This window comes from Colobus angolensis, unplaced genomic scaffold (assembly GCF_000951035.1).
Source record: "Colobus angolensis palliatus isolate OR3802 unplaced genomic scaffold, Cang.pa_1.0 Scaffold74, whole genome shotgun sequence".
Taxonomy (NCBI): Eukaryota; Metazoa; Chordata; class Mammalia; order Primates; family Cercopithecidae; genus Colobus; species Colobus angolensis.
In genome coordinates this window covers 3,635,319-3,661,143 of record NW_012121154.1, presented here as the reverse complement: position 1 = coordinate 3,661,143, position 25,825 = coordinate 3,635,319, and the positions used below count along the sequence as shown (strand labels likewise).

At 34.0% G+C, this 25,825-nt stretch overlaps 1 protein-coding gene across 2 annotated transcripts in view; it reads right to left on the bottom strand.

The window, feature by feature from the left end:
• Positions 1-25,825, bottom strand: part of SEMA3E (sema domain, immunoglobulin domain (Ig), short basic domain, secreted, (semaphorin) 3E) — a 279,602-nt gene that overhangs the window by 38,022 nt on the left and 215,755 nt on the right. For both annotated transcript variants that reach the window (XM_011927688.1, XM_011927689.1), the window contains exons 5-9: positions 12,816-12,909; positions 3,116-3,235; positions 1,851-1,993; positions 692-806; positions 200-269 (exon numbers count right to left, since the gene is read on the bottom strand). In XM_011927688.1, the coding sequence (XP_011783078.1) occupies positions 200-269; positions 692-806; positions 1,851-1,993; positions 3,116-3,235; positions 12,816-12,909 (542 nt within the window). The remainder of the gene's footprint in view (positions 1-199; positions 270-691; positions 807-1,850; positions 1,994-3,115; positions 3,236-12,815; positions 12,910-25,825) is intronic.

Here is a 25,825-nt window from a genome sequence, read left to right as displayed (position 1 = left end):
TGGATTGAGATTGAGCTTTTGAAAATGAAAGTACGTTTGCAAACATTGGAGAATAAAGATCAATTGGTGATTATAAAGTGTAGGAAATGAGAACAGCAACTGGGTCAGTAGTCTTACAAGTTACATACACCGTGAAAGGAGAGTCCAGTGAGGCATCTCTTGTTTTATATTGTTTTTATTGACTGTATACATTTCTCACCTGGTAGTGTTAAAGAGTCCAAATATCACTGGATTCTTATGATCTCTGGTAGGCAGCAAAAAAACGTCCTCTGAAAAATTAAAGACCATTCCATCACTTAGTATTTTTAGCTCTCTTTGCATGCAAAGAAAATGTATTCACATAAATTTGTTTAGAACCCAATATAGATTTTAAGATGTATATTTTCATATACAATTATATAACCAGATCAATCATAACAGAGCTAATCATTCAGTTGTTCTGGGTGACCTTGAGCTGAACAACAGGAAGGAACCAGACACGGAATAAGCTAACAAGATGAGCCTCTTTGTGTTCTTGCAATCCCTCTTCCCCCAGCATTTGTGCCTGGCCAAAATGAAAAGAACGGAAACTTGCTCTGTGTTAGATAGAGGTCAAATACACAGAAAACAAGTTTTCTATGTGTCCTAGGGATAAAGTTATAAAGAAGCATATACATAAAACAGCAAATTTAATTCACCTAAAAACATTTACCTAATTCATCAAAATGTGTGTCAATCCCATTCATTCCCGGTACTGAGCAAACGAGTCTCGCTTTTAGGAAAGTGCTCCACTTATTCACCAGTATTCTCTGCCCTCCTACATCATTCTGTGAAAACCAAAAAGGAGGTAAATAGTTACCTGAAGAATTCTGACCAACCACAGATTTTATATTATTAAACATGCAGTTGCCAAGAGTTATGACTTTTTTATTTAACTAGGAAAATTTGGCATAATTCTCAAGTAATGTCATCGGTGCAATTCCCCATAATGTAGGGATTTTTTTTTTTTTTTGGTATCTTAATTCGGCCTTGTCAGCACACTTTTGCCCTGATACATTAAATATATTTTGCAGATGTTAAACAATATTAATACAGCAATCTCTCCTAAATATAATAATGGAGAGATACAGTAATCATGATTATTACTTTGTTCATAAATAATTTGCTTCTCTCAGGAATATAGAAACATCCATTTATTTTCTTCCTTTAACAAAGGAAAAAGGCTTTTCAAGAAAGCTTGAAATACACACACACACACACACATAATGCCCATACTATATATGCATATGAATATATACACACACCACACGTACAATATACATATACACACATATTTATATGTAAGTTTATTTTCGAACATCTTCTTAAATGCCAAAGTAACTTTACATTTGTAATTTTATTAGATTCTTAGATTATGTTGCTACTCCTATTGGTTTTAAATGTTCCCAAACAACCTCTCTAAATATTCAGTAAATTACAGATGGCTTTTTTAAAAAAATAACTTTAACCAATCAAATTGTTCAAACATAGCTATGTATATTATTTGTACTGTGTACTAAAGGAATAAAAAAGGTTTTGATTAAATTCATTAAGAAAAATCAAGCTTAAATTTCTGCACGGGAAGAAGGACAGTCTAATTATAGACTATTTCTTCTTGATATGGCTTCAAAAATGGGGAAAATCATACAAAATACAAGGTCCTTTTAAGATACACCTTTCACTAGATAAGAAATGTAGGTATAGTAAATATCAATCGTAGGCAGTCTAAAGAATACTAGAAAATATTTAAAAGTAGAAACTTATTATAAACTTAATAAAGGCCTGACCATAAATTGTGAGATAAGCAAGCATAGTGAGAGAGAAAGCCTCACCACACAGAGTCGCCCGACCCTGGTGTAAATTGCGTGGGCATTGTTTTCTGCCTCCAGTGCCTTCTCAGTAAAAAAGAAATATACTTTGTTGTCATCTCTGTCTTCATTGTCAGGAATCATGTATGAACCTACAAATTTTGGTTCTATAGGAGCAAAAAATAGGAGAAAAAGTGAAAAAGATATTATAACAAAATGCTAACAAGTTATTCCAATAAATTACATATCATCTGAATCCCTATGTTTAACTTTCACCATTTCATAAAGAAATATTTTTCCTGAATGTTTTTACCAAACATGGAAAACGCTGTAGACATCTCCACTTTATTTGCATATTAACAGCCCTTTTAGAAATATTACAAGAATATTTAATTGGAAAATAAAAGAATCAAGGAGAGAAGAAGGATTCCAAACAACAGGCAATGTGAAATTAAAATGCATACAGGAAAGAACAGATTAGGAGCGCGATGAAGATAAAAACTTCCTTCCATTGTAGATAAAAACTAAATGTAAGTATAAGTAACATATTAAAGTAAATAAATATATCATCATTTATTTTTAATTCATAAATTATCTACCAGTATAGCACATAGATCATTTTAGATTCAAAGTAGAAAATTTATTTTACGTTTTCGAGATTATAGTCCAAGAGATTTGAATACATGTTCTTTGATATGGTATGTCAAATATATGAATGGTAAATCAATAACCACTGTGCATTTTACAGATTAATAAAAATGTGGACAGTAATTAAAATGCTCACCATAAAACAATATTATAGCACCTCTATATACCAGTGTGCCAAAATATAAAACGTACTTCTTACAAAGAATTCTGTATCAATGAATGTCTAGTGACTTTCCTAGAGTTTTGTCTCTAAGGTGTAATGCAATCCTATTAAAACAAGCAAAGCAGGGCAATCAATTAATCAAAAATTCTATCAATTGATAAAAGTAGACAAAACAGCTTACTGGATGATGGACTTTTCAGTTTTCATACATTTGCTTTGTTTTCCTTATTTAAATACTGATTTCTAAGCATTGCTCAAAAGGTATACTGATTTTATAATTAAGTCAATCAATTTTGATAGAAAATGATATACATATATCACATAAAATATTTTAATTCAAGAACGTTGTTAGCAAAACATACTGAAATTTGTAAAGGAATTGTATTTATATTCTTATTATTATCAAAATGGCAATATTTTCCTTAAGTTTTAGAGTTGGTTTCAATCCTAATTCACATACTCTTTTCCTCATCCTTACCTTTCAACAGACGCTCATCGTCATGCTCAGTGCGGATATGGGCCAGTCGCCCCATGCTGCGGAAGATTGCAGCGTCTCTGCTCCAGTAGTCACTGTAGAGTCCAGCAAACAATTCACTACCTACATGGGAGCATCAGTAAAAAAGAAGTCAGTGTTTGTTTCTGAATTTGAAGATGAGGTATAAGTCACAATTATATTAAATACGTCCATATTTAATATGTGTATCTATAACATGTACTTTATGACATTAATACTATTGGTGTTGGGAGCATGGATGGTACAGTAAGAGTCCCAGGGTTTGAGTCTAGAGTCTGTCACTTGCTAGGTGTGAATTTGGGCAAGTTGCTAAGTTTCCTGTGCCTCAGTTTCCTCATTTACAAATTAGAAAAGTAATTGCATTCAGTAAGGTAGTTAAGAGTAAAGCACTTGTAAGAATAGCTGGTAAATAGTAAGACCTATATGAGTTTTTGGTAAATAACTTTGCTTCATTTATTTTCCCAGACTCAGTTGTCCTGTCTGGGGCAAAAATTTCTGGCCAAGAAACAAATGATAACAGTAGATTTCTGGAAACAGCAACCTTAAAGCAGAGTGGTAAAACTGTTTTCTTAATGAGTGGCATATAATATTAGTCTAGTTCTAAAACATATATGATTATTATATTACATAGTACTAATGCTTTTTTTAAGTTTGCAATGTGTGTCTATGCATACATATGATATTTAAAGTGCTTTAAAGGTTAAGAGATTCCAAAATTAATTGTATTTCCAACTTAATATATCTAATTATGTAATTAATTTTATAATTAGGATTATTAAAATTACAGGTATAAGAATCTGACCTAATACATAAACAGAATTTAAAAGATCTTGAATACTTTATTTATAAATCTTATTTATTAGAACTTTAAAAATTGTTTCATTATTTATGAAGGATTCTTTTCCCAAGGTAAGGTCTTTAAAGCTTTGGAGGCCAGGCGCGGTGGCTCATGCCTGTAATTCCAGAACTTTGGGAGGCTGAGGCGCGCAGATCACGAGCTCAAGAGATTGAGACCATCCTGGCTAACCTGGTGAAACCCCATCTCTACTAATAATACAAAAAATTAGCCAGGCGTGGTGGCGGGCACCTGTATTCCCAGCTACTGGGGAGGCTGAGGCAGGAGAACGGCGTGAATCCGGGAGGCAGAGCTTGCAGTGAGCCGAGATTGCATCACTGCACTCCAGCCTGGGTGACAGAGCGAGACTCTGACTCAAAAAACAAAAAACAAAACAAAGCAAAACAAGACAAACAAACAAACAAAAACCCTTTGGAAAACTTCAGAAGTATATTTGTATGGTTTAACATTTGGGAAAATGATCAATTAAATTATATATACAATAAATTAAAAGGAAATTTATTTTCTACTTGCATTAACTGACTATTAATTTTTTTTAAAGTAAAGATGATTGCTTTTGTTATACCAAATTTAGAATAATAAGATATAAATTAAACTCAAAGATGAAAAAAATAAGCTTTAGAATTACTACTATAAGAGTCTTTCTCATTTTATAAAGATAAATAATTCTAATTAGTTTTTCTCTGTTCACAAAATCCTCTATGGATACTTAAAACACTGTATGAGATACAAACAAATACAATCTATGGTTTCCAAGAAATAATTCATTTTTAAATTATATGTTTTATATGAGAGAGAGGAAAAAGTAAATGTGTCAGAGTGTTAACAATTGGTGACTCGAGGTAAATGGTATACAGGTGTTACTTTTACTTCAACTTTTCTTTGTATTTGAAAATTTTCAAGATAACAGTTTTTAAAAAGAGATATTTATTGAGTTCTTCTAGTATACGCAACTTACGCTAAGTGAGAGGTATGATGCAAGGAAAATAACAAAAACGAAATGATGATTTAAATCTGGACTTAACAACATATAATTTGGTAGAGAAAAGTTAGGTCAGAACTCTTACTTAAGCATATCTTGTTATTTGGTAATAGGGAAAAGATTAACAGATTAACATAATTTTTATCAAAGTCAATTAATTAGTGCTCTCTTCCCCAGAAATTTTATGTCTGTTTGAAGAAGCAGTATTTTGAGATCAAATGCATTCAGTGGTTAGGAATATGACCTGTTACCTGGAATTCAGTCTGCATTATTTGAACATCGATAAAAGAGAGCCATTAAAAGGACTTTGGAATCATCTATGGCATAAACAACCAAGTTGACCCTTTAAAAAATTGACTATTAACACGTGAGTGAGGATTTCTCTGAAATATTTTTGTTTTGTAATTATTATAATTGAATTATGTTTCCCACACCAAATATAAAGGCCATCTTGTGAAATGGTTGTAAATATAATCTATTTTGCTAATGTGGGCTGGGCTGACTCTTTAATGTATAGTGGGAATGAAGATTAGCTTTCTTTAAAATCATGAGTTTTCTATTCTTTAAATTTTTAATATTTGATTTTATATTTTAAAGTACTTTAGACTTTGATCACTGAAAATATTGTTATGGGAAAATAAATTTATATTAGTACACATTGATTTTAATGGATTTATCCTAATTTGGAACATTGTTTCAAAATTATCGTTTTAATCAATACTATAAAATTAACAAACAAATACTCCTTGGAGCCACTAGATGGCAGCCCTATGATACTAGATAATACCATATCCAGGGACGATTATCTGCACAAGAGAAAAAATAATATATTCCCAATGTTACCCAGCTTCCCATTTTGCACTCAGGACAGAGAAAATTGTGAGCAATTCCCATAACACAATATGAACTGCATGATTTAAGTTTCAAAGACACTATATAGGTGCTTAAAAACTGTATGTTTGGCAAAATACTTTCCTAAGAAAATTAGAAAAGACAATATATTAGTGAAAAATAATAATATTAATAAAGCCTTAGGTAAAATAATACCTAATAGTAATTAAATAAGCAAAAATACTGAGCATTATTATAATTTTAATACAATTTGTGGTAAATACATAGTCTTTAATTAAATTTATTTTAATTATTTGGTGTCAGAAAATTTGTGAATCAATACATTGATCTTTTACAGAATGCAAAAATAACATCTAGATACATCATATTTTCATGGATTAAAAGAGAAAAACATTTTATAAAAATACTAAAATATGTTTTAGGGCTTCAATTATAACAGAAGAACTATTTGAGGATTTACTTTTCTATGTCTATGGAGACGGGTGAGTTTAACTTCTTGTCACACTCAACAATAGTCTCTATATAGAGAGGAAAGAATAGTAGAATTAGGTCTGCAGTGGAAATCTGGCAAGCTAGGTCCCCAGCTCGAAATTTGCTATTTGACCACCACAAACTGTTCAAAATCTTTAGGTCTCAGTTATCTGTAGAATCAAAGAGACCTCCACGTAATTCTCAGAACCTGCCAAGCTTTTATATTCTCTCTGCTCTTTGGCCTAGAACTCCACGCCTCTCTTCCCACCTCACCTTCCTTATGCCTCGTTATTGTCCACTTTTTCCATGACGCCTTGTCTGGCCAAACTTTTGTTAGTGTAGTGGTTCCTAGTGCCACTGTAGCTCCGGTACCTATTTCTATCCTACTGCTCATCCGACTATATTTTGATTGACTCCTTATGTGTTTGAAACGATGCCTCATTAATGTCTGAAATACAAAAAATGCTCAATAAATACTGTTGAATCAACGAATGGCTTAATGAGTTAATAAATATATCAGAAGTTCCTTTCAGGATTTAAAAATGGTTATGAAAGTCTGTGAAATGTCAACAATCAGGGCCAGGTGCGGTGGCTCTCGCCTGTAATCCCAACATTTTGTGCAGCCCAGGCCGGAGGATCGCTTGAGTTCAGATGTTCAAGATCAGCCTGGGCAACATAAAGATACCCCCATCTCTACCAAGAAAAGAAAATAATAATAATAATAATAAACAATAAGGTAGCTGGGCATGGGGGCCCACACCTGTGGTCCCAGCTACTCAGGAGGCTAAGGTGGGAGAATCGCTTCAGCCGGGTAGGTAGAGGCTGCAGTGAACTATGATTATGCTACTGCACTCCAGCCTCGGCAGCTGAGCCAGATCCTGCCTAAAAAAAGAGAAAAATAAACCACTCAGGATAAGATCCTAACTTTAAAAAACTGTTTCAGAGAGAAAATATCAAATGAAAGAAAAGGCTATTGAGAATTTACATGGATAACAAATTTGAATTTTTGTTCCTTAAGGGCCTTATGTTATTTATTAATTTTAATAGATTAAAACAGGAACTCTATTTTTTTTTCAAAAATTTGTCCCCAAGAATTTCAGCCCAAAGGACATTATATTGTGATTAAAAGACTGTGTCAACACTAAGTTGCTTATGTGAAAGAAAATAAGACAGTCATTTGACTCTTTGAAATAGATAAAAACAAATTCTTTACAATGATTCCAAAATGTGTAATTAAAATGCTTTTCTCTGTAACTCCTTTTTTTACAATGTAAACTCTAGTTGAAGTTGTAATTAAATGCATTGCATTGCCTTAATATTTTATGGAATGTATCAAGAGTTTTGTTCATGGACTATATATTATCTGAGTTTTTATTTACCATGTTGGATTTTAATTGTATAACAAGAAAAATTCACAGGAGTGTTTCATGACCTTCTTATCTTGTTAAGTTTTACTCAAGCATTTGTTCTGTTTATGTTATAAATGTATGTTCTGCAAATCTAAATAATATGAAACACATTTGCCTCGTGGAACAGCATATAGCTAAAGACTGATTTAGCTGCCTCACTTTATAACTGAATTTTATAATTTTGTTAGAAAATTATTCTGTTATGGATGGATTGTTTTGCAGAATCACTATGACATGCATAGCTATGAGGAGAAACAAAATGCATTTGGGAGGATGAGGACGGATGAAAATGATCCACATATTTCAACATCCCAGTTCGCACTCATGTTCTGCTTAGGATGCTGAAAGAAACCAGGATGAATGTGTGATTCTAAATGTGTGATTTTATTAGGCATTTAGCTGTTGGTTGGGCTTTCGGTTTGTTTTGGTTTGGGCAGATGATCAGCACTAGCTCTCAATGTTAAGAAGGTGGTTTTGAGGCATGAAGGAACAATAAAAACATCTTATGAATCTGCTTATTTGTGTGTGCCAGCACCCATGGCTATACTCTTGAGTTTTCTTTTTGGCAAACCGATGATATTGATACCACGATGGTTAAACCAGATTCTCAAAGGAGAGAATATAAGTGGGGAATTGAAGAGTGGGGCTTTTTTCTTCTTCCTTCACCTCTTTTCATTGTGAAGAAACCATAAGTAAAGTATTCAAATAGCTCCTTAGAGATTAGCAGTCATGGTCAGAAGCTACAATAAGCATGTGGATCATGGGCATTCTGCCAAGTGTGAGAGAGAGCACAGCAGCCTTGGATAAGAAATTATATTCTTTAGGGACAGGAAAGTGGTAAGGGAATACCTGAAGTCTATGTTTCTATATAGTTGAGGTGAATTCAAAACATGAAGCAGAACATTTACTTATTATGTTTGTAGAACTTATCATAAAGACAAATATTCTAACTTCATTTATGATTTTTTCATTTATTTTTCTAACAAACGACCTTACTTTTTGCCAGTTTATTCCCTGAATGTAAATATAGTTAATCAAAAATAAACAATTATTTATTTAAAATGTTTTAATGTTATTAACAACTTGAAACAATAACTTAAATGGTCTCTGAATGCATTCCAACTCCCACTCATTCAATTGACATTGACTTTTAATTTACAAAATTCATAATGAGGATCTATATTCACAAAGGTATTATTATTATGGATAAAAGTTCAGTCAGGAAGAGGATTTCAGCAGCTGTAAACTTTGTAGTTTTATTTGCTGAAAAAGGTAATAAGAAAAAAGTGTAGAAAAAAATTCATGGACTATAAAATGTCTTACTAGCAATTACTTGTTAAAATAAAATTTAGTGTGCATTTACTTTGAAAAGCATCCCTAAAAATACCTCAGCAACAAAGTTAATACTTTCAAAGCAAAGTGTCAAAAGGCACATGACAAATCAGGATTTTTTTTTCCTCAAAAAACTAGCAACATGTGTCTTATCATACCTTAGGCATTTCAGAAATGGTAAGACTAAATTATACCTGGAAGTGCTAATACAACTATGGGTCAGAATAAAATTTAAAAACAAAATGGCAATAAAATTAAAAGGAGAAACTATGAGGGATTGTAACGTTACTGAAGATATTATCAGTTTAATTAGAATATTGCAATATTATATCAAATATAACTAATAAAAAGAATCAGCAAAAATATTTGCTTCTTGGCCAAAATGACATATGACATACAGAACACTGTTTCCTGGATTTTTATTTGGCCAATTACCAAACTTAATAAGTTAGTAGCAAGATAATTACTAAGTATATTTGGATGATTTGAAAGGCATGGATAAGCAATGCAGCAATTCATTATACTGAAAAATTTACTGTTTCAACAAGCTGCTTTTAAAATCAAGTTGTAATGCCTTGTCTTCTTCAGACAGTTACTTAAAACCACTTCAAATACCATAGGAGTAATCACACTGGAGGAAAACTTGGCTAAACATGCAGAAATATGGCACCTGAGATATGAGCTGATATGCTACCAAGATAAATTGTGTTAGTACAAAGAGACATTGGAAGAGCAAGCCTATTTAATATATGATTTCATTTTGATTAGTTTCTGAACATATACGACATAGTTCAGTAAGAAGCTTGTTTCTACTCCTTAAATCCTTTGTCACATAGAATTATTGCAAGCTATCAAACTTTCATTTCTAAGTTAGATTATAAATGGAATAAAAATGTGCTTTATAGCTCGTTTTTCATCTATCAAATAAGCTTTAATACTTATTCAATTTTTTATTAACCTCTTCTTCATATGAACTTAAGTCAGCTAAATTTAAGTTAACTGAATAAAAATTGTATCTAAAATTAGGAAATTACATAGAACTTTCTCTAATTTGCAAGCACCATTTTTTTTTAGGTCAAGTAACTTTATGAACATACTACCAGTTTCAGTGTTTTATCGTTAAATTTGTCTTCATGTGAAGAAACATTGAACATTGTGTGACATATAATTAACCATGAAACCAAGAAGTAGCAATAGTCTAATGATAGTCATCTTTTTGCTGGAGGCTTGTCTTAACCCATCAGCAGAGAACATGTGTGGTCACAAAATACCACATTAATACATTCTTTCGCAGTCAGAATAAGCTGTACCTAGCTTGCCAAATTCCAACTCAGGTAGCTCCATTTTTCTAGCCCACACTCCTGCTGCTTTTGCAATTGGGTGAATTATTTTCACTTCCTCTCTTTTAAAGAGTTTCTGGCTCACATGGGTTATCAGGTTTCCATCCAGTGGCTGCTGCATTTCCACAGTGAGTGAATGATCTCTCCAAGGTACTTTGGGATGAAAGTGAGTGGATAAATGTGAAGAATTATATTTTTATTTCTTCTCTTTGGAGGGATTATTCTATAACTTTTGTGTTTAGCTTGGAGGGCTCTTTTGATTTGATTTCTCTTCTGAATAAGCAAAACAGCCACCCAGATGGCAAGCACTTCAGATTTCAGCATAGTGTAATTTGATTTGGAAGTTCAATGAAACTCACTTGGAAATGTCCCTCCAGTAATATTTCCCCTCTTAGAAATTTCACTTTTAAATTCTTGACTTCGTGCAGAAACAAACTCCTAGGGAGACTGAGTAGTGAGCGGCAAGGTGGTCATAGAAATTATTATCAACTCTTTAAATGAAATGTTAAAAAATAATTTGTCTTCTAATATTCTCAGGATTTCACTATAGAAGCAGTATATGCTGTGTAATTTTTAATTTCCTATTCCCTTTTTATGATTCTTAGGAGCAATATTCCAAAATTAATTTTTCATTTGTTTAGGAACCTTAGTGAGAATTACATTTAGTATTTATAGGAGACTTAGTCTTTGCAAGATACTATATGGTACAAGAAAGATAATAAAGTCTCTTTTTTTTCAAACATAGTACAATCTTTATGAAGAAAATTCACTAACAACTTTAGAAAAAGATAGTATGAGCCTATCAGATATATAAATTTTAACGTATATTTTGTCAATGCATTGGAATTTCTTGCATTTATGGACCTGGCATCCCCCAAAAGTGTTATTTCTAAGGTTTTGACTTTTACTAAGTCTAACCTGACTTAGGCAACCCTTTTCCCATATTTAAAGTCTTCCTTTATAAAATACTCTGTTTATACACACACACACACCGAGAGAGAGAGACAGAGAGACAGAGAGACAGAGAGAGAGAGAGAAAGAGAGAGAAAGAGCATTGGCAGAGAAACTAAAAAGATTTCAAGTAATATTTTTCTTTAATATTTATTTTTCTCAAATATTGTACCTCTTTATTCAAGCCCCTGAAGAACTTAATTACTATATCATTCTCATTTTATAGCCTTGTCAAATTTTGAAGCTGAAGTAAGTCAAACTTTTCCCGTTAATTAGAGTTAACATGAGGTGTTTGCTATATAATACATAGGTTTTGAAAAGCTTTACTTTTCTACACCTGAGAACCAGATGTGGGATAGGGGAGTGTAGGGAGTAGAATGCAAGACCCATCAAAATAAACTATCTCGAATATGTTCAGGGAACTTAGATTCTCAAGAATGTACAGTAGCGTCTATATCAACTCTAAATCAAGTATAACATGGTTTAATCATCAGGAGAGAGTTTTAAGTTTTAATGGTTTATTTAGAATGTGAAGTCTCTGCATCTTATTTTGCCCTTTCTCATTTTCTGCAAAGAAGATGACCTAATATTAGCATATAACTGTAAACATTATAAATGTAATAATAAAACCTTGCACATCTACACCATATGCGCATCTGAACCTCTCAACACTGAGGGAAGAAAATCATTACCATTAGCACCTATATTAGTGTTGGGGACTGCTCTTTTTAATTGCATGCTTAGGAGCTCATTCATCAGTTTTTATTGTCACAGTGCTGAAATAGTTTGCCAAGTTTGCAATTCTTAACCCCAGATAGTAGGAAAGTATTACTCAGTTGTGTCTTAAGTGAGATTGTTTGGCACTTTGTCTAATTAAATTGAATCAAATTGAACTCCAGATCCAACATTATCAACTCATGCCATTATTTCAACATGTACATTTAGTGATAGTTTGAGTGAGTCAACTTCTATAGTTTGCATTCTAGATTAACAGAAATTTAGATAAATATATTTAAGTTCTCAAAAGAAATGACTTTCTGCTGAATTCTACTAATAACAGAGAAAGATACCACAAAGAATATTAAAAGTTCTCTAAAGTCACAAAGTAATTGAAACATGAAGAATTAACATATATATTAAAATAGTTTCATTTTCTCTGGCAAAATTTTTATAAAGTCTTCATATAATTGCATTTTATAAGCGTCAAATGACAGCAAATACATGAGATATTAAATGACAATTTGTTTTCTCAGAGTGAGATACACATACTTTATAGCATCTGCACTTATTTTAGAGTCAAATTGCTCAGGTTAATATGGCTTGAAATTTAATATCATTGCTTCGAGCACCAGAAAATAGATATGACAAGGCATAGTATATAAAGAAATGCTGAAAGAATGTAACTGACGTTGAAAAATACGTTTTAGAATCATTATGACTACCACCTGATGTCTGTGGCAGTGATAATTACCGATTAAAGTGGAGATGAAGGAGGAGCTGGGGTCAAAAGGACATCTGCCCCTTCCTCTCTCAGATCTGGGTGATTCCAGGTGAAACAGAGGATCCTTGAAAGAAAACCAGAAAAATCATTATGAACATGTCTCCTCTAATAATCATTTAATTGCTTAGGTAAAACATATTAAACTTCGATTATTTATAAAACATGTATTCTAAATAGGGCACTAGTAGCATCAGTTTATTTAGAGACAAACTGGGTTTTATAAATAAGCACATGAGTTTTACAGACCCATATGAGTTCTCTCACTCCTCGGAAAAAGTTGCAGGTGATGAAAGAAAATAGCACTTTTTAAATCGTTTTATGAGACTATATTATTTATTCTGAGATGTGTCAATTAAATATTTGAAAGGAATTGAAACTTGCTGGAAAAAGGTTAATGAAAAGGAGGTTCAGTGTTAAAAATGATAGTGGGCTTTTATCAAGCATATCAAGAATGCTGTTGTTGATTTTTTTAATAACTTAGACTTTTATTTTTGATATAAGGGGTACATGTGCAGGTTTGTTATATGGCCTTATTGTGTGATGCTGAAGTTTGGGGTATAAATTATCCCATTAGCCAGGTAGTGAGCATAGTATCCAATAGGTAGTTTGTCAGCCCCTGACCCCCTCCGTCTCATCCTCTTCCAGGAGTCTCCAGTCTCTATTATTGCCATCTTTATGTCTGTGTGTACCCAATATTTAGCTCTCACTTACAAGTAAGAACATGCAGAATTTGGTTTGCTGTTCCTGCCCTAATTCACTTAGGATAATGACCTCTACCTACATCGGTTTTGCTGAAATGGACATGATTTCATTATTTTTTATGGCTTTGTAGTATTCCATGGTGTATAAATACCACATTTTCTTTATCCAACTTAGCATTAATGGGCACTTAGGTTGAATTTGTGTCTTCACTATTGTGAATAATTCTGCAATGAACATACGAGTGAGTTAGTAAAGGAGCTCAAAATATTTCAAACATACATTGTCTTTTTGATAGAATGATTCATTTTCCTTTGGATATTTACCCAGTAATTGGGATTGCAGATCAAATGGTAATTCTGTTTTATTTGGGAAATCTCTAAACTTCTTTCCACAGTGGCTGAACTAATTTATACTGCTTCTAAGAGTGCATGAGCTTTCTCTTTTCTCCACAGCCTCTCTGGCATCTGTTATTTCTGACTTTTTAATAATAGCCACCCTGACTGGTGTGAGATGATATCTCATTGTGGTTTTGATTTTCATTTCCATGATGATTAGTGATATGGAGCATTTTTTCAATGTTTGTTGGCCTCCTGTATGTCTTCTTTTGAGAGGTGCCTGTTTATATCCTTCTCCACTCTTTAATGGGGTTATCGTGATTAAAGCCCTCAACAAACTAGGCATTGAAGGAACATTTGTCAAAATAATGAGTCATATATGACAAACTCACAAACATCATACTGAATGGACAAAAGCTGGAAGCATTCCCCTTAGGAACAAGGAAAAGACAAGGATGCTTACTCTCACCACTCCTATTTAGCATAGCACTGCAAGTCTTAGCAATAGCAATCAGGCATCAAAACAGAAAAAGAAGAAGTCAAACGATCTCTCTTCACTGACTGATTCTATACCTAGAAAATCCTAACGACTCTGCTGAAAGGCTCCTAGAACAGATAGATGATTTCAATAAAGTTTCAAGACACAAAATCGATGTCTAAAAATCAGCAAAATTTCTCTACACATATAGCATTCAAGCAGAGAGCCAAATTAAGAACACAATCTAATTTAAAATACCCACACACAATAAAACCAGAATATCTAGAAATACATCTAACCAAGGAGGTGAAAAATCTCTACAAGGTGAAAGATCTCTATAAGGAGACACTGCTGCAGAAAATCATAGATGATACAAACAAATGGAAAAACATTCCATTCAGATGGATTGGAAGTATCAATATGGTTAAAATGGCCATATTGCCCAAAGCAATCTACAGATTCATTGCTATCCCTATCAAACTATCAACATCATTTTTCACAGAATTAGAAGAAAACTATTCTAAAATTCATATGAAACCAAAAAAGAGCCTGAAAAGCCAAAGTAATGCTAAGCAAACAACAACAACAACAAAGAAAAGCTGGAGGCATCACATTACATAACTTCAAGCTATAGTACAAGACTACAGTAACTATAACAGCATGGTATTGGTACAAAAGCAGACACATAGACCAATGGAATGAAATAGAAAACCAAGAAATAAAGCTGCATATCTACAGCCATCTGATCTTTGACAAAGTTGACAAAAATAAGCAATGAGGAAAGGACTCCCTATTCAATAAATGGCACTAGGATTGCTGGCTAGCCATATGCAGAAGAATGAAATTGGGCCCCTACCTTTCACCATATACGAAAATTCACTCAATATGGATTAAAGATTTAAATGTAAGACCTCTAACTATAAGAATCCTAGAAGAAAACCTAGGAAATACTCTTCTTAATATTAGCCTTGGCAAAGAGTTTTTGACTTAGTCCTCAAAAGCAATTGCAACAAAAGCAAAAACTGACAAGTGGGACCTAGTTAAAGAGTTTCTGCACAGCGGCAACTATCAACAGAGTGAACAGACAACCTACAGAATGCAAGAAAATATTTGCCAGCTATCATCCAACAAAAGTTTAATATCCAGTGTGTATAAGGAACTTAAAAAGTATTATTGATTTTTTTAATAGTTTGGAAAAGAATAACAAAACTTACTCTCAATAAGTTAGAATATTTATTTTCATTTTTATTCTTCATCACATAGTATTTGTATAAACATTCAATGTTTAATAATTAATAGAGTAATTAATGCATAAGTACTGTAAATATTTATCAACAAAGGCCATATTATGTACACTATTTCAATTTTAATATATGGCTTCACACAGATAAGATAATGAGAATTAATATTTTCATGAAAAACTACTCTATTGGCTCCTATTTCAGCATATAACCATAGAACTTGTCCCTTAATGTTTCCAGGTTTCAAAATTCTTATGAAAGGTTGTTTTGTATAATTAATCTCCATTAAGTGTACTATAAGTGGCTTGGGTAAAACAAGTAGTTTAGAAAAGTGACAATAAAAGTCAATATTGAAAAACCTGTAGAAAAAAATAATTTAAAATAGAACATCATGATATTGCCCAATTTGACAACTATGTATACACCCTGTTAATCTGTGAACCATGAACCTATAAACAATCTTAAAAGTCCTGAGTAACCTCTGAGAGTTGAGGGCACTCCTCTCAAACTTGATCTTAACTTTGCTAGTCACCTGATTTACCCACATTATCTGTTCTTTCTTTGTCTTGCTCTTCTATTTAGCACCCTTTTCTCTTTCTCTATGATATCCTAAAATTACCTCCTGATCTTGCCATTTCGAAACCTTTTCAGTAAATGCTGAGTTCACCCAACCACTATTACCATCCAGTCTTATCCTTGGATTTATTACATAGCCTAGTGCCGGGCATGGTGGCTCACGTCTGTAATCCCAGCACTTTGGGAGGCCGAGGCAGGCAGATCACCTGAGGTCGGGAGTTTGAGACCATCCTGACCAAAATGGAGAAACCCTGTCTCTATTAAAAATACAAAATTAACCAGGTGTGGTGGCGCATGCCTGTAATCCCAGCTACTTGGGAGGCTGAGACAGGAGAATCGCTGGAACCTGGAAGGTGGAAGTTGCAGTGAGCTGAGATCGCGCCATTGCACTCCAGCCTGGGAGTGAAACTCCCACAAGAGTGAAACTCCATCTCAAAAATAAATAAATTTTTTAAAAAATAATAAAACATAGCCTATAGAACAAATGTGGCCTCCTGACCCAGGGGTGTGGCTAAACTTATATTCTAAGCCAAAAAAGTTTTACCTATATAGCTACTATACACCAATTTGAAGAAAGCATGAATGACAGTAGAGAGATGTTTTGTGTTTACTTCCTGCAGATGACAGTTTGCAATGACATGAGAATAAGTTTGTCCAAATGAGAAAATATTATAGATCTGCCCAGTTAACACTTTTGCTGAAGAAGTTTCACCAAAATTTGCAAAAGAGACCCACATCATTTCATGGAGGAGGAAATGACCAAGTATATGAATATAATACTTGTTTGCCCCTTTAGTCATTGCCACTTTATAAAATATAGATAACAGATCAGGAATATACATATTATATTTGTTCTACTATAGTCAAACATCAGCGTCATGGAAAGCTGACAGTGATACTGGGTTGCTTTCAAAAATCAACATTTTCTATAGCTTATTTCAGCTTTGGATGTTTAATGACTGATGAGGTTATTTTATCTAATGGATATAATTAGACACATTATATACTAAAATTGAAACTGCAAGAACAATACAAGTACATTGCATATTTATTCAAATAATTTTAATACATTTGTTTAAGCTGTCAAATGGGTGAAGCAAATAGAAAATGAAAACGGAAAGAATTTTAAGATCAAGAGAATCCCAGAGTTTGCAGAACTGCAGGCATAGATGAATAAAAGGCAGTCACAATTTCATAGAAAAGTTACAGGTTTTCATGACTAGAAATCATAATACAGGTTCTTGAGGCTATATTTGACTAGTGAATTTCAGCATGTGACTGTGGTTTTAAGTATCTTACATACCAGTGTGTTCAACTTTCAAAGGAAATTGACTGAGTCGACAAGAAACTATATGCACCAAGAAATCTGCCATGCTAACATTTTGAAAACAATCAAATGGCACCCGGAATCATCCTGAAATTTTTAGTTATGCAGGAGACACAAATCTGTGCTATATGTAAATCTACCTTGTCTGTGAAAGGATATATTCTTTCATAAAAATCTCAAGCTTGACACTGAGCATACTTGAGCCTTGAATATTGAATGCACATGCATTCTTAGAGATGTATGTCTCAGGTCAAAACTCAGATGTACCTTGACTAAAAACTCCTTTCTTACTTTTCTCCAGAAGACTTCAAATACCTATCTCACATTTATTTGATTAATGGCTAAAACTAAGTCAACAAGTAATCATTTTAAAATAATAAACAGGTTAAATTAAACTCTTCTGGTTTTCTTTCTGCATCACTATGAAGAATTTACATTTTTAATACCTTAAAGGATAGACATAGATATCATTTCGCTTTTTTTTTTTGAGATGGAGTCTCGCTCTTTCGCCCAGGCTGGAGTTCAGTGGCGCGATCTCGGCTCACTGCAAGCTCTGCTTCCCGGGTTCACGCCATTCTCCTGCCTCAGCCTCCGGAGTAGCTGGGACTACAGGTGCCCACCACCACTCTCGGCTAATTTTTTGTACTGTTTTTAGTAGAGACGGGGTTTCACCGTGTTAGCCAGGATGGTCTCGATCTCCTGACCACCTGCCTCGGCCTCCCAAAGTGCTGGGATTACAGGTGTGAGCCACTGTGCCCGGCCTCGATTTTCAAAATAGGGTACAGTGTACACTGCAGGCCCTGCCACCACTCTCGGCTAATTTTTTGTACTTTTAGTAGAGATGGGGTTTCACCGTGTTAGCCAGGATGGTCTCGATCTCCTGACCACCTGCCTCGGCCTCCCAAAGTGCTAGGATCACAGGTGTGAGCCACTGTGCCCGGCCTCGATTTTCAAAATAGGGTACAGTGTACACTGCTCAGTTGATGGGTGCATCAAAATCTCACAGATCACCATTAACAACTTACTCATGCAGCCAAATCCACCTATACCCCAATAACCTGTGGAAAAATAAAAAAATACAAAAAATAAAATGCACATTTTCTGCAGATTATAATTTATTAGCCCATTTTTTTTTTAATAATGTAAGCTATTGGAACATCACTGCAGTAGGGAAGTACCATCCTCCTTACATAAAAAGAGAAGAAAGGTCCACATCTTTGGAGGATACATTCATTGTATCAGTGCATATCAATAGATGGTTAATAATGCTCCAGGAGTCAAATAACACAAAAAGAGTAGACAATGTCAAATTAGATTGTAGATTGGGGTACTTCTCAAGTTTGAAGAATATTGTAATGTGTATTTTGAAGACTATAATATTTGTAACGAAATAATGAAGAGGTGCTTTGAACACACGAATGCACTATAATTCCTCTGTCTAATCACTTTGCACAGGTATTCTTCAACCCTGTCCTGAAACTTGATTGTTAGATTAACATTTAAACGACTACAGTATGATGTCATTACATACCACAGAGAGCTCCATTTGGAAAGGTCATTTAATTGGAGATAATATGAATACTGAAAGTATATTTCTGGCCTACTCAAACCTTTCCATCATGTCTTCTAAAATCCTGTCTTGGTAATTAAATCCCTAACAACACACTCAATTTGCAAGAAGCTTCCAAAATCTCTTTACCTTAATTGAATAATTGTTTCCATAATAGGCATAATAATGGAGCCTCAAAGATGTCATTGTCATAATCCTGAAACCTGTGGATATGTTACCTTACATGGCAAACAGGACTTTACACATGTGATCAAGTGAAAGACCTTGAGGAGGGGAGACTACCCTGACTTATCCAGGTAGACCCAGTATAATCACATGGGTCCTTAAGAGATAAGATGTGTTGATAAAAGCAGAGAGCCAACCAGGATGACGCAGGGGGAGAAAAACTAGATCCAGAAATGCTTGCTTTGAAGATGGAGGAATGGGGCCATGACCAACAGAGATGCCTACTCAGGAGGTGCTGTCAACCTCTACCACATGTGGGAGGATGGCTGGATCCAGTCTCCAGTGACAATGTAGCTGATCTACATGACAAGTATGGTGGATCTATCCCCTGAAGGAGGGTGAATGTGACTGCTTGCATTTTAGGAGTAACTGTCATTGGTAATATGGATCAGTGCTCCATCCAGATATAGTGGAGGGGTCTTCAACTGTATTAATACTTTTTTAAAGCTCTGGAACTTTGACCTCTATGGGTTACCAGTTGTTAATGAGCTGCTGCAGAGGTGTCTCTTTCTTCTACTTTCTTGAATGTTAAACGTTATACTATTCAATACTTGAAAAAAAAAATATTTTCTGTATGCCAGAAACTAAGCCTGGAACTAGAAACACAGCAATAAACAAAGCCCCAAACTATTGTTCTATTTTCTTCATAAAATTACCCAAAATATACTTTTCTGTCCTATTTTTACTGTGCCTTTCTTCAATATTTGACACTGTTACCTGCTTTCTGGCACTTATTTATTTGGCTCCTTTACCACTTATCACCTTGATTTTAACATCAGCCTCCTGAACAGTCTCTGAGTCCCAGCCATCAATTCTGTACTCTGCCACAAAGAGTTGTTTCTGAATTGTGAATTTTTTCTCAGCATTCCTCAGGTTAAAAGTCATTCATTGACTACCCATAGCCTCCAGAATAAAGTATTATGTCCCTATACTTTTATATAAGGGATTTTATATGTACTTAGGTAATTATGCACATTTTTATCTCTTAAGTGCTGCTTTTATAGTCTACGTATCAGTCATTCTGAACTTCTCATGCTTGGATGTCATTCTGAATATCTCTTGCTGGGACCTAAACAAGTTGGACCTAAATAAAATAAAGAGTTTCTGCACAGCAAGAGCAACTATCAACAGAGTATGGACAACCTGCAGAATGGGAGAAAATATTCACAATCTATGCATCCAACAAAAGTTTAATATCCAGAATCTATAAGGAACTTAATTCAAAAGCAAAAAACAACCCCATTAAAAAGTGGGCAAAAGACATGAACAAACGCTTCTCAAAAGAAGACCTACAAGTAGCCAACAACTATATGAAAAAATGCTCCACATCACTAATCATCAGAGAAATGCAAATCAAAACCACAATGACATACCATCTCACACTGTCAGAATGGCTATTATTAAAAAGTCAATAAATAATAGGTGCTGGTGAGGTTGCAGAGAAAAGGGAACACATACACTGCCAGTGGTAATTTGTTTAAATTAGTTCAGCCACTGTAGAAATCAGTTTAAAGATTTCTCAAAAAACTTAAAACAGAATTACCATTCAACCCAGCAATCCCATTACTGGGTATATGCCTAAAGGAAAATAAATCATTCTACCAATAAGACACATGCATTTGTATGTTCATTGCAGCTTTATTCACCATAGTAAAGACATGGAATCAACATAGGTGCCCATCAACAGTGAACTGGATAAAGAAAATGTGATACACGTACGTCATGGAATACCACACAGTCATAAAAAGAAGAGAATAATTCCTTAGCAGCAACATGACTGCAGCTGGAGGCCATTGTCCTAAGCAAATTAATGTAAGAACAGAAAACCAAATGTCACGTGTTCTCACTTACAGAACATACTCAACAATAGACATTGAGAATCACCAGGGGGAGTGAGGGAGTCAAGGGTTGAAAATCTAACCCTTGGGGACTATTCTCAGCACCTGAGCGACGAGATTAATCAGACCCAAAACCCCAGTACATACACACATGCAACAAACCTGCATGTGTACTCTGTACTCCAAAACAAAAGCTGAAATTATTAAAAACATACAAACACATTGTTGCATGTAGGTATGTTTACTTTAGAGCACATATAAAAATTATTATGCTATGTTGTACATGCTTCCTTGGCACTGCCTAGATAGTAAAATCATACTTCTATTTTTTTCTATATTTTGATTGCCATTGGCTTTAGTAAAACTGATTAGATTGGTAGAACAACAAAGGGAAGAATAGACACATTCGTAATTTCTTCAGATGCCCAATAAAGATAATACATTATTGTATTAATCTATACTTATATAATTTATGATGGACTCTTGCTAGGATTAATATATTAAAGTTTCTGTTTAACATAACATAGTGTGACATGACGCTTATTAAAAAATGAAATCAAAGATTGAAATATAAAAATGATTTATTATTTTATCCCCAAAGACCTTGTTAGTGACAGCATGTAATTTGAAGGTAACGTGGAGATGAAATAAGGAGGTACAATAATTTGCTAATTAAGGATTCCCTTTTCCCACATGACTTTCCTTTCCTTCCTTCCTTCCTTCCTTCCTTCCTTCCTTCCTCTTTCTTTCTTTCTTCTTTCTCTCTCTCTCTTCTTTCTTTTTCTTTCTTTCTCTCTTTCTCTTTTTTCTCTCTCTCTTTCTTTCTTTCTTTCTTTCTTTCTTTCTTTCTTTCTTTCTTTCTTTCTTCTTTCTCTCTCTCTCTTCTTTCTTTTTCTTTCTTTCTCTCTTTCTCTTTTTTCTCTCTCTCTTTCTTTCTGTCTTTCTTTTTCTCTCTCTATTTCTTTTCTTTCTTTTTCTTCAATACTGAATAGAGAGCAAAACCTGAGTTTTTCATTTTTATCAAATTACTGACTTGATGGTAGTTTTTAATAATTTCATTGATGTTTTGTTCCATGGTTTTAGAGCCAAGGCTTTCTTTCCCTTGTGAAGCTACACATGACAGATACATTGATCCAATTTATCTTAATTCCTCAGGTCTCAATACAATATTTTTGCAATTTTATGCAACTGAGATGTGGAAATTTTTTTAAAGCAGAAAAAAAGAAGAAAACTTACCATAGACTGGATAGTATTAACATTATGATGGAAAGCAGGCAGTTTTCAAACCTTTATTGATTTGCTTTGCATAGATCAAGCTAATTTCAATATTAGCTATATATTCCAGAAGGAAGCTTCTCACGTTATTTTGAGAGTTCATTGTGGTCTTAAACACAGTGTTTCATGTAGTGCACAACCCAATAAAATACTAAAAAGCCAGTGATAAAATTCTCTTCCATAAAGTAGAATTCAGCAACCAAACCAACTGGAAAACTTGAGCCATGATGACATTGTCAGTGACCCCAAAGCAATCGCCTTTACGGTTCAAGCAATGTGTAATGTTGGTGTTTAACCCTATTGAAAATGTTGGTCACGACTTACACTGCCTTTCTATTATCTCTGTTTTAACAGCTGGAATTTCTGCCTGAGTAGTGTGTTTTAAATTTACAAGGCATTCCCAGTATTAACATGTGGGCTGCATTTTCTGTTTCAATGTGATATGGAGAAATTTTTCAATGGCTCCTCTTGTGCTTGAAAGTAACCGCTAATGTGGGCAGATACATGTGTTTGTCAGAAAAAAAAAAGTCTCTAAAATATAAATGGTAGATATCTCCAGGGGAGTTTTCCTCTTTGGGCCTTGAGGGATGCCCTCAGAACCCAGAATGTCTGCTGTAAGCTCTTTTCAGTAGGTGTGAGTCATTGCACAGCAGGTGCCACATGTGATGCCAACTCAATAAAATGAGAGTTTTCCATTCGTAAATCAGCTTCATGAACTAATACTCTTTTGCTTGTCCTCAGTGCCACTGGGATATTCTGAAATATGTTGAAAGGTAACTAGAATGTTGTAAGTACTACAGGACAAAACAAGTAATCATTTATTTTATTTGATATTTCTAGTGATTAGAGAAAAATAGTAAAATACACAGTGTTCATTACATATATTTCTGTCAACAGTGGAAAATAGGTGAAAGAGCAGTATTGTTACACAATGTCTCAAATAAACATAATATGCAGTTTAATTCTTTAAATAATAGCCACATGATAATGTGTATTACAAATTAATTTTGAATGTGATTCACTTTACCATTTCTTTTTTTGTTTCTGCTGCCAAGCAATAAAAACATTTATTAAAGGATACTTGAAACCTTCCCAAAGACTAAATAAACAAGTAGAAAAAATACAAAACAAGAGTAAAATAGCAAGTAAATATTTTGACTTTTAGGCTAATAGTTTTGCATTTTAATTACTTTTTAACATTTTTTCTCTAAAAAAAAGTAATATATTTGTATAACACTTTAAAATTTATGAAATACTTTTGCATGTATTTGTCTTGTTTCATCCTCATAGTGAACCTGTTAACAGGGTCAATAATATTTCCCACAAATATTATTTTCTTTTTAGAGGTGAGGAATCAGAGGCAGGGTGAGGCTTGGCAAGGCTCAGTGTATTCTAACTAACAATTCCATATTCATTTACTGTTTTACCCACTTTACTTGTCACTGTAATTGGAGAGGGGTATATGTGTTTATGTTGTTAGGTGTGGTTGAGTGTCATTTATAAGGTACTTAATGCATAATCAGGGCCCAAAAAAAGTATTAAGATTTTTTTTTAAAAATCAATATTATAATTAATTAAATTGCAGTTTCAAATGTTTGTAAGTCCTTTAATATCATTGGAATAGCTGGCAGATGTTATTAATATTTTTTAACAATTCAGCACATAAATATAATACACTTAAGTAAAATCAATTGTCTTATTCCTAGAACTTTTAATAAATATTTGCTTAAAGCTATGTTTGAAGGCAAAATTCTGTTTTCCCTTGCTTTGTGTATCCTCTAATCACTATGTCAGGATTCCATTCTCTTCCTCACCCTAAGTGACCTAACTTTATGCCAATATTATAACTCCCACACTCACCCTCTCAAACTCTTAAATTTCACATTGACAGCTCTGCCTACTGGCTATGTATGCCAGGGTGTCCTAGAGTATTTGAAGCAAATATCCTTCAAACCTTACGATGTTTTTCTGAAACCTGCTTTCACTGGAGAAACATCATCCTTTGCTGCCTATGTCATCCTCACCAACTTTTCAAATATAATCATGCCAGTCTCCTTTTCAAAAACCCTGCAGTGCTTCTGTTTTTGAATGAAGTCTAACCTCAAGAATGGGCAGCTCAGGCCCTTCACAGTTTGCCCTCAGGCTTTGTCCCTTCCCCTACCCTCATCCAATCGACACTCCTGCACAAGTGACTTTCTTTAAAGTTGCATGCATGATAATATCCATAGCTGTTTGATTATTGGGGAAAGTCTTTTGTTTATTCGTTTGTTTTTCTACAACACTAACTCCTACTTATCCAAAAGAAAATGCTGTTTAAAAATGACTTTGCTGGGGAAAAAAAAAGAAAAAAATGACTTCACTGATATTCTCTAAGAAATCTCCAATCAAAATTTCTCCCATGGATGATGCTGTATATCTCTTGTAGCATTACTTACATTGCATTGTGATTATGTACTCATGGATAACTTAATAAACATTTAAGAAGCTTACTATGTTTCAAGCTTACTATGTTTCAGGTATTCAATCAATATTGAATATAGGAAGTTTGATGCATGCTAGTCTTTTTTAAACCCCATGAAAATTGAGAAAATAGACTCTTTAATTGTCAATTTAACATAGAAAAGCCAAAATGGGCCGGGTACGGTGGCTCATACCTGTAATCCCACCACTTTGGGAAACCGAGGCGGGTGGATCACTTGAGGCCAGGAGTTCAGGACCAGACTGGCCAACGTGGTGAAAACCTGTCTCTACTTAAAATACAAAAATTAGCTGGGCATAGTGGTGCATGCCTGTAATGCCAGCTACTCAGGAGGCTGAGGCACGAGAATGACTTGAACCCAGGAGACGGAGGTTACAGTGAGCCGAAATCCCGCCACTGCACTCCAGCCTGAGTGATGTTAAAAAAAAAAAAAAAAAAAGAAAGAAAAGCCCAAATGAATTCCATGGAATACTATGCAGCCATAAAAAGAATGAGTTCCAATCATAATTTTGGTAGCATAGATAATTTGGCTAATTCTATATGTTATGAAAAAGGCACACTGTAACCCACAAAAGAAGGAATGTTCTGTTCAACTGGCTGATTGTGTTTTTATTTATTTATTTACTTATTTATTTAGAGACAGGATCTGACTTTGGAGTGCAAAAGTGCTATCTCAGCTCACTGCAACCTCTACCTCCCAAGCTCAAGCAATTCTCCTGCCTCAGCCTCCAGAGTAGCTGGGACTACAGGCATGTGCCACGGTGCCTGGCTAATTTTTATGTTTTTAGTAGACACGGAGTTTTGCCATGTTGCCCTGGCTGGTCTTGAACTCCTGAGCTCTGGTGATCTGCCTGTCTCAGCCTCCCAAAATTCTGGGATTACAGGCTTATTGTGTTTTTAATCATTTTACCTATAATATATGTAAAGTGTCCTA